Source organism: Biomphalaria glabrata, chromosome 6 (assembly GCF_947242115.1).
Source record: "Biomphalaria glabrata chromosome 6, xgBioGlab47.1, whole genome shotgun sequence".
Taxonomy (NCBI): Eukaryota; Metazoa; Mollusca; class Gastropoda; family Planorbidae; genus Biomphalaria; species Biomphalaria glabrata.
In genome coordinates this window covers 49,730,780-49,740,149 of record NC_074716.1, presented here as the reverse complement: position 1 = coordinate 49,740,149, position 9,370 = coordinate 49,730,780, and the positions used below count along the sequence as shown (strand labels likewise).

The following is a 9,370-nucleotide window of genomic DNA, read 5'->3' as shown; positions in this document are numbered from 1 at the left end:
TTTCTGTCTTTTGTTTGTTTGGTCATTATAATTGTTTGTTAGGTTATTTTAATTTATCTTTCATGAAAAATTTCACTATAAACTAAACAATGTCAAGGACACTATTGAATTTCACTGTTGCCAACTAAATAAGAAGGATTGAGATATAAATATATAATTTTAATAAAATCCATCAAGTCTTATTACCTATTTGTGTTTTTAAAAGTTTAGAGTCTAATGCTTCCTCCTGTATTGAAACTCTTTTGTGCTTAAAAGTATGCAAAAAAATTTCTGCAGTGCTGTAAAGGGCATACTGGTAACAATTTTTATCATATAATCATATATCTTTAAAAAACCTAGCTTACTTTGCTTGTAAACAGCTACACCATTTTTCTACTAGGTATGAAAGTCTGATAGCATGCTCACTGCTCTTGTGGACCAGTAAGGGAAGGGAAAATCTGGGAGATGTTTTCTGGGCTGCTCATGGCTCTTGTGGGCCAGTAGGGAAAGGGAAGTTTCTGGGAGATGTTTTCTGGGCTGCTCACTGCTCTTGTGGACCACTAGGGGAAGGGAAGTTTCTGAGAGATGTTTTCTGGGCTGCTCACTGTTCTTGTGGACCAGTAAGGGAAGGGAAGTTTCTGAGAGATGTTTTCTGGGCTGCTCACTGTTCTTGTGGACCAGTAAGGGAAGGGAAGTTTCTGGGAGATGTTTTCTGGGCTGCTCACTGTTCTTGTGGACCAGTAGGGGAAGGGAAGTTTCTGGGAGATGTTTTCTGGGCTGCTCACTGCTCTTGTGGACCAGTAAGGGAAGGGAAGTTTCTGGGAGATGTTTTCTGGGCTGCTCACTGCTCTTGTGGACCAGTAGGGGAAGGGACATTTCTGGGAAATGTTTTCTGGGCTGCCTTTAGGCAGCTATGCAGCAACACAACTAAGCTCAAGTTGGAATTTGAACTTGAGACCTCTTGTTAGGGGGGTCAATCAGTTTAGACCTCTCAGCTACACATTCCAGTAGAAAAAGCAAAAACTCCAAGAGTTATGGTAATACACTCTATAAACAGTTTACATTCAAACAAAAAAGTTGAGAGATACTTTTATTAATAGACATAGAGATATTACAACAGCAAATACAATTAGTTGTGATCACATGATAATCAGATCCATTCATGATGTGTTATGACTACTTCAATGATATCTTCAAGTCATGAGCCACACATTTATAGGAGAGAGAATGGTGGGAAGTGTATCCCAAACAGAACTGCTTTCTTTATGACATACAATTTATAAACACAAATTAACAGAATAAACATATCTATTAGAGGAAATCATAAAAAAGTAGACCAAAATCATCTTAATTCAATTTTATATTTTTATTTTAAAAGAATTCTGGTCAACCCCTTTTCTATAAAGTTAGCAAAAAGACTTGCATTGGGCCAGATAAAATCTTGATTCATTGCACAATGGTTGATGGCCATAACATTACAATGCAGTTACTTCATGCAATGTTCACATATGACAGTTACAACTAGAACAGAAGAGTTTGGTTGTGTCAACATTTTAAAAAAAAGTCATAACAAAATAGGTACACAATTGCTGGCAAGGAATAAAACAAAATTAGTTGTGCATTAACAAAACAACTGTGAAAATGCAAAAGTAATTAAAAGAATCCTCACAGTCACTAACGAAATGTTAGCTGCATTACTAGACTGGCGTGATGCCAAAGGAATAGCTTTTGTCCGCACATTGAGCCATTCAATGGCCTGTTGGTCGTTTCCCAAAAGGGGTAGTATGTTTTCCCTAATTCTTGCATTGTATTCATTCAGCCAACTGACCTATAAACAAGAAAAAAAAAAAAACATATAAAAAAAACAACAAATCTTTCTTTATACAACTTATATTTTGCTTTTAATAACTAATGAACATTAAAAGGAACATTTTGACCACGCCCTATTCTCCCTTTTGTTTCCATGAAAAGAGTAATTGTAAAAAAAAAAAATCTGCCTGCCTTGAGATACTAGACATTGACTTAGCTTTTTATTACTTCAATGTTGACCCAATGTAATAACTTTAAAAAAATCAATTCCTCCATTATGAAGTTGTATGATCCATAATTTCTCATTCTATTTATTGCAAGGAGTCTTTCCTCTGAGCTATGCACAATTAAGCTCTTCTATTAACGGTCCAGCTAATGATTTCTACACAAGAAGGTGCACGTGATGTTCATGTACATCTTTCCTGAAGACAAAACCTTTGAGTCGAGTGCATTCAAATTAAAGACGTTAGCCATATTTATTTTGAAGATTATATTTAGAAACATGTAACAGCCGAACTAGAATTTACACTGTGTGGCCGATTAGGTAGTTATTTTGTTCCCAAAAATAAGCATTCACTGTCATATAGGCCTATCAAGGAAAATTGTTACAGCCATTTTCAAAATACCTGTCCACTCAGTTTCCAACTTTTTTTTAATTTCTGAACCCATGAAGCGTTTTCAAGATGAATCATAATGAAATAACACATACACATATTGGATTAGGCAGTGCAGTAATGGCAATGAGCTTAAGCTATGTGTCTTAGTGTGAGTTAGCAAACTTGGCAATCAATGACCTACAGCTCTCCTGGTAGTTAATAGAAGACATCATAAAAAACAACAACAACTACATATGGTCTGTGTCTTCCACTTTAGTAAGACAGTAGCAAAAACATTATCGTGTTTTCATCTTGTTTTCCAATCCTTAAACTAATCTTGTCATAAATTTCATTGCTAGGATCCTCCTCTCTAGTTCTTCAGTAGTGTCCAAGATTTGCAAGCAATTTGTTAAATCTATCATCTAGAAAAACAATTTTCTATAGAATAATGAATTTGTGTTTACTGCCATATCACAAGATCCTTAAATTAGAGCTAGCAAAGACTTACCTTTAAGGAATTAGTAAGGAATTAGTAAGTATAATAAGCAACTTATTTTTGAAATGTAATTAATTATTTTAATAAAATAAGAACAAAATATGCCTGCAAATGGCACTCAGAACTCATAAATACAAAAAATATTTGATAAATGGAAAAATGCTATAATTATGTCACTTGATAAAAATTGTCAAGGTTGCCATAGCAACAAAGTTGTTTAGACTACTTTTCCAGAATTCCCTGATATCTTGTTGTAGAGCTAAAAATAACTCATAAAAGCCCAAGCACAGTAAGGCAGCAGAGGTCTGAGTGCAAGGAAGGACCCTTACTAGATGAATTGCTTTTCTAGATTGCAGAGTGTCATAGGCACCAGGTGACCAGAATAGTTTATCCCTATCTTAAGCCGAAGTTTCACCCAGCTGTCCAGGTGTTGGACTTGGTTGAAAGAGTTTATTTGAAACAGATTCTATTTCATCCTCACCCTTCACCTATCCCTTAGTCTGTTGGACCATTGGAGCCACCACACAAGATCTGTTTACTTTCTCCATTCCTCTCTGTCTTTTGCCTTGGCTAGAATCTCTTTCAATGGCTGCAGGCATATCCATTCTTTCATGTTGTCTTCCCATCATTTTCTCTTTCTGCCCTTTCTTCTTTTTCCTGGTACTGTTCCCTGAAGGAAGGTCTTTGCTAGCCCTGAGGACCTTGAGATATGACCATAGAGTTTAAGTTAGTGTTTTTTGACAAGTAGTTAGCAGTTCATCGTGTGTTACTATCTTTAAACTAATCTTGTCATAAATTTCATTGTTAGGATCCTCCTCTCTAGTTCTTCAGTAGTGTCCAAGATTTGCAAGCAAATAACAATGTGACCATAACCAGGGATGGATCAGTCAGATTTTAGTGTCGAGGACTATGCCTTAGTCTTTTCATATTCTTTTGAGTTTTGCCAGTGCTGCTGTGGAGTGTGCAATTCTGGCTAGCAGTTCAAGTTTGGTTCCTTCATCTCAGACTATAGCTCCAAGGTATTTAAAACTACTGACACTTGTCAGATTTTCACCTCCAATATTGATGTCCCTTTAACAAGTATTTTATAGACAGTTTATTGCCATCAACACTCTTAGTTAAATAACATTTAATTAAAAAATACAACATACATAAATAAAAAGCTATTGTACCTGTTTGCTGTTCAATATGGAATAGTCAATCAGGTTTGGTTCAAAAGGAACAAATGTGACTGGCTCAAACTGGAGGAAGTCTTGAGCAGCTGTGCTATACTGCAAGTAAAAAGATGTTACAGTGACACAGCAGACTACTGATTATAATATTGAATTGAAAACTGTTTTTTTTTTAAAGACAAATTAAGTGAATTTTCTAGTAGTTTTTAAGATTTAAGTAGGGATTGTTAGAATGGGTCTACCCTTTAAATAATGGACATACCTAAATTAAGCTAAATTTTAAATTTGTGTGTTCATTGCAACATGGGTTACGAGTGTAAAAATTGGAAGAAACCTTGGCTGCCCAGCATTATTTTCATGACTAAATTGTTGCACAGCAGAAAAATGAATGAATAAATAAATTTTATTTCACTTTAAGTCATTCTTGCTTTTAACCAGCAAGTTCCATTATTTTGAAGAACAATTCAAGGTCCAGTATGTTATAGTACATTTCAAGGTCCAGTATTTTATAGCATAATTCAAGGTCCAGTACCGTATGTTATAGAACAATTCAAGGTCCAGTATGTTATAGAACTATTCAAAGTCAACTATGTTTTAGAACAAATTCAAGGTCCAGTATGTTATAGTACAATTCAAGGTGTAGTATGTTGTAGTACAAATTCAAGGTCCAGTATATTATAGTACAATGCAAGGTCCAGTATGTTATAGTACAATTCAAGGTCAAGTATGTTATAGTACAATGCAAGGTCCAGTATGTTATAGTACAATTCAAGGTCAAGTATGTTATAGTACAATGCAAGGTCCAGTATGCTATAGTACAATTCAAGGTCCAGTATGTTATGATAGGCTACAATTCAAGGTCCAGTATTTTATAGCATAATTCAAGGTCCAGTATGTTATAGAACAATTCAAGGTCCAGTATGTTATAGGACAATTCAAGGTAGACTATGTTTTAGAACAAATTCAAGGTCCAGTATGTTATAGTACAATTCAAGGTCCAGTATGTTATAGTACAATTCAATGTCCAGTTGTTATAGTACAATTCAAGGTCAAGTATGTTATAGTACAATTCAAGGTCAAGTACGTTATAGTACAATTCAAGGTCAAGTATGTTATAGTACAATTCAAGGTCCAGTATGTTATAGTACAATTCAAGGTCAAGTATGTTATAGTACAATTCAAGTCCAGTATGTTATAGTACAATTTAAGGTCCAGTATGTTATAGTACAATTCAAGGTCAAGTATGTTATAGTACAATTCAAGGTCAAGTATGTTATAGTACAATTCAAGGTCAAGTATGTTATAGTACAATTCAAGGTCAAGTATGTTATAGTACAATTCAAGGTCCAGTATGTTATAGTACAATTCAAGGTCAAGTATGTTATAGCACAATTCAAGGTCCTGTATGTTATAGTACAATTCAAGGTCCAGTATGTTATAGTACAATTCAAGGTCCAGTATGTTATAGTACAATTCAAGGTCAAGTATGTTATAGTACAATTCAAGGTCAAGTATGTTATAGCACAATTCAAATAAATAATTTCAAGACATCCTGAATTCAGTAATAATCTCTTTATAATCATACATGTTTTTTTTTTCATCATTTACAGGTACCACCCATAGCCAACTAAAATGAGGCTTACAAAAGGCCATTGCTGACTGCATCATGGTGCCTTTTTCATTCCCTAAAAGGCATGTATACTAATAACTATACCAGATTTGGGATTGAAAATTGCTTCATTTATGTTTAGGTTTGGTGCTGCTATTTCTTACATAGATACTAAAAGTGGATAGCTCATCATGACATGGACTTGACAAATTTGTCATTTAGTCTACTGACCTTTGGTGCAAATGGAACAACAGTTACTATTGTCTCAAGTCTGATGCCAAATTGACCATCTTCATAGTAGCCTGGTTCTAGGGGATACAATCATAATAAAAAAATGTAAAATTTGGCAATGTTGAGATCATCTCCCTTTAATACATAACTGCCAACACAAATGGCTATATTTAAATAGATAACCAGCTAGCTAGTGTGCTTAAAACTCACCATCAGAATAATACTGGTACGCCTTGAGTGGCTGTTCATATTTAGACTTGCTCATGTAAGATATTCTTCCTGGTCCTATGTCCAAAAGGTATAATAAAAAGAATGTAACTGCATGAACATACAAAATAATTTGTGAAGCTACATCCTGTTACCTCACAGGGTTACATTAGAATGTTTACCATTCATTACTATTATGAATTATGACATTGTTGCATCAGGATACAGTAGCTTGATTTCTAGACAAATTAATTCCTATGCTGAACTGGGAGTTGACCACTTAATGAGGTTGTGACCGAGCATAGCATGAGATTTGTGGGACATGTCCTCCAACAGAATTAATTACGCTTATCAAGAGTTGCAATGACATGGAGGCCAATATAAGGAAAGCGCATGCAAGGATCTCTTCGTATAATTTGGTGCCACACTTTCAAGGAGGACCTCAGGGCAGTGGACACCATGTCGGAAAAGGCTACAGACATTGCCAATGACAGATCTTTGTGGAGACAGCTTGCCCCTAATGTGCCAAAGAGCAAAGGGGATCTAAGTCTAAGTAAGTAAGTAAGTATATATAGATTCAGTTGTTTGTTAATGATAATGCCATTAAAAGTATTCCCAATTAAAAGAAATTAATTATAGTTTGCTATAAACTCAGCCAGCCATATTGATTTCCTCAAAAGTTATTCCCTAATATTTTTTTTATTAAAGTAAATAAAAAAAAAAGTAATATCTTTTCCGACCTCTCAAGCTATAGGGCAGATGATGTAAAGGTCATTTATTACTTTGGCCAATTGTTGAAGAGGATGTCATGTATTCAGCATAATGAGTGACCGCTTTTACTTTTCCAAACTAATGTCAGATACCATTGAGTTGGGTGGACTCAAGGGCATCCTAAAAATCCTATTCTTCACTGAGATTTGACCCAGAGTAACCTACTCCCCTTGTTCAGAAGCCAAGTGCTTTACCACTTACCCACTAGGTCACTGTATATATGAGGTTGTGATAAGAATGTATTTGATAAAATTGTTATTACTTTATTCGTTTTTACAAAGCTTATATCAACTTGGTCCATCTGTCTGTTTGGTAAAAAATTTGTACACGTTATTTCTCCCACACCCAATCACATATTTATTATTGTTAGTCTAGATCAGTTACAAATTTAATTACATGACTGATTCAAACTAATTGATTCACTTAATATAGTTTTTTTTTTATTTTGCTTGTTTGTTTTGTACAGCTCTTTGGGGTTAACTCCACATACAAACTTTAACTCTTTGCTATCATTCCCTCTATTAACTAAAAGTGTTTACTAGTATATTTCAGTTTAATACTCAGCAATAAATTCAGGTCAGTAAGGTCCAATCACTGCACTTACCTTCATGCACACTAAGATAAGCTCCAATCCCATGACCTGTACCATGCTTGTATTCTAGACCAACATCCCAGAGCTGATGACGAGCAATCACATCAATCTCTCGGCCTGTACAAAAAGAAAAATAAATACATTTATAATTATTTACCACACTGTGCACTAACTGCATTAATTGGTAGAATCCCCTGATTTTACTTCATGAAATCTATTTTGACCTCAGTTATTCATGTTTCAGATGTTCCTTAAGAATTATTACTTCCTAGCCAAACCTTCCGCAAGTTAAAACCCAGCCTCATTGAGACCACAGTCCAGAGCACATACCACACAACATGAAAACTAGCAAGAGATAAAATAAATTGTTACACAGCTTTACACTTTGCTCCATGGTAAACCAGTAGTTTTTGAAAAATATCTCAATCATTTTTTTTATAAATTGCTTTTGAATAGAACAATTCTCAAGCTTATAGCGTGCTAACTGCACTTTGATCGAATCTCTTTTGTGTATCAAAGGGGAAGAGGTTTCTGTTCTGCCTTAAGTTATTCAGCAAACACAACTCAGCTCGAGTCAGAAGTCAAACTTGAGCCCCCTTGAGAGATAGCCAAGTGCTTTTTTGCCAGTTAGCCCTACATCCCACAATTCGACACAAAATATTGATTGATACTGGTTGTTACAGCTCTCTAATACAATGATTGTAAATTAGAACCTCACCACTTATCTAGGCATTCCTTGGGTTCAGCTGTACATATGAAACAACTCAATAACTCAGCCATAAAGACAAACACAAACTTTATTGTCTCTTTGATCATCTTACACACTTACAATTGTTATTGCTTCAAAACTTCTGAGACATTCCCACTTGATTACACACACATTAATCTGTGACACTGGTGTTGAAAATAAAATTTAATTTAAAAGAAAAACCTTACCCAGTAAACCACTTGGCCATTTGGTCAGAGCTAGATTGATAGCTGACATCAGAACACGAGTATAACACTCCTGGAATATTACATGAAATATGATGTTTGCATTTTTCAAGTTGACTTGAATTTTAAGCTAGCTTGCAATGATAATACAATAATAATATTAAATACTGTTTAGAACCTTTTCATAGTCTGTAGGGTTCCCATAATGCATTGTTCTTGTTACATCTGTTGTCCCATCCCTAAAGTTCAAGAAATTTTTGAATCAAATATTTGAGAATAGTTGTAATAGTGTTACAGACTTTCATAATTGAAACTATTTATTAAAAATGTCTCTAAATAAAAATAATCTGCATTACTTAAGAAAAAAAATAAATTTCTAGACAAAGCATAATATAAAGCTAGTCCTGATGAGATATTTTATCAACTACATAAGGAAAAAAAAATAGAAAAAGTTTTAAATGATTGCAATTGAAATAAACAAGGGATGCAGAGTCTGTGCTTTAAAATAAAATGTGTGACTGAGTGGCGTAAATCACTTTGTTACCTGTCAAAGGGGCTTGAATTTGAATCCTGAATCAAGCTGAATTGTGTTTGTTTGCTGAGTACCTAAAGGCAGTGCCAAATAGTTCTTCTATATAACCCTGCCCCAACAGTCCACAAAAAAGATTTGGACCATAGTGCACTTAGTATGCTTTAGAATAAACGATGCTCTTTACCAAAGTAAAAAAAAAACAAAACATTTCAGCAACGACCATGGTAAAGACTTTCCAGATTTGACACTTGTATTGCCAAAACGTCTGTACCATCAAAGCTCACAAATATTCGTGTCAACTCTCTAGCGGTATAAGTTATCCCAGCCTCAGCATTTTGGTGTCTCAGTGGAAAAGTTCAGGCACAGTGGCTGAGTGGTAAAGTGCTTGGCTTCTGAATCAAGGGTTCTGGGTTCAAATCCTGATGAAGACTGGGAATTTGAAT

At 34.7% G+C, this 9,370-nt stretch overlaps 1 protein-coding gene across 1 annotated transcript in view; it reads right to left on the bottom strand.

Annotated features, from left to right (window-relative positions):
- Positions 1 to 1,056: 1,056 nt before the first annotated feature.
- Positions 1,057 to 9,370, bottom strand: part of LOC106068211 (xaa-Pro aminopeptidase 1-like) — a 39,200-nt gene continuing 30,886 nt past the window's right edge. Inside the window, exons 16-22 of the mRNA XM_056032298.1 lie at positions 8,574 to 8,634; positions 8,399 to 8,468; positions 7,475 to 7,579; positions 6,103 to 6,177; positions 5,893 to 5,969; positions 4,053 to 4,151; positions 1,057 to 1,807 (exon numbers count right to left, since the gene is read on the bottom strand). Coding sequence (XP_055888273.1) covers positions 1,601 to 1,807; positions 4,053 to 4,151; positions 5,893 to 5,969; positions 6,103 to 6,177; positions 7,475 to 7,579; positions 8,399 to 8,468; positions 8,574 to 8,634 — 694 coding nt within the window. The 3' untranslated portion in view covers positions 1,057 to 1,600. The remainder of the gene's footprint in view (positions 1,808 to 4,052; positions 4,152 to 5,892; positions 5,970 to 6,102; positions 6,178 to 7,474; positions 7,580 to 8,398; positions 8,469 to 8,573; positions 8,635 to 9,370) is intronic.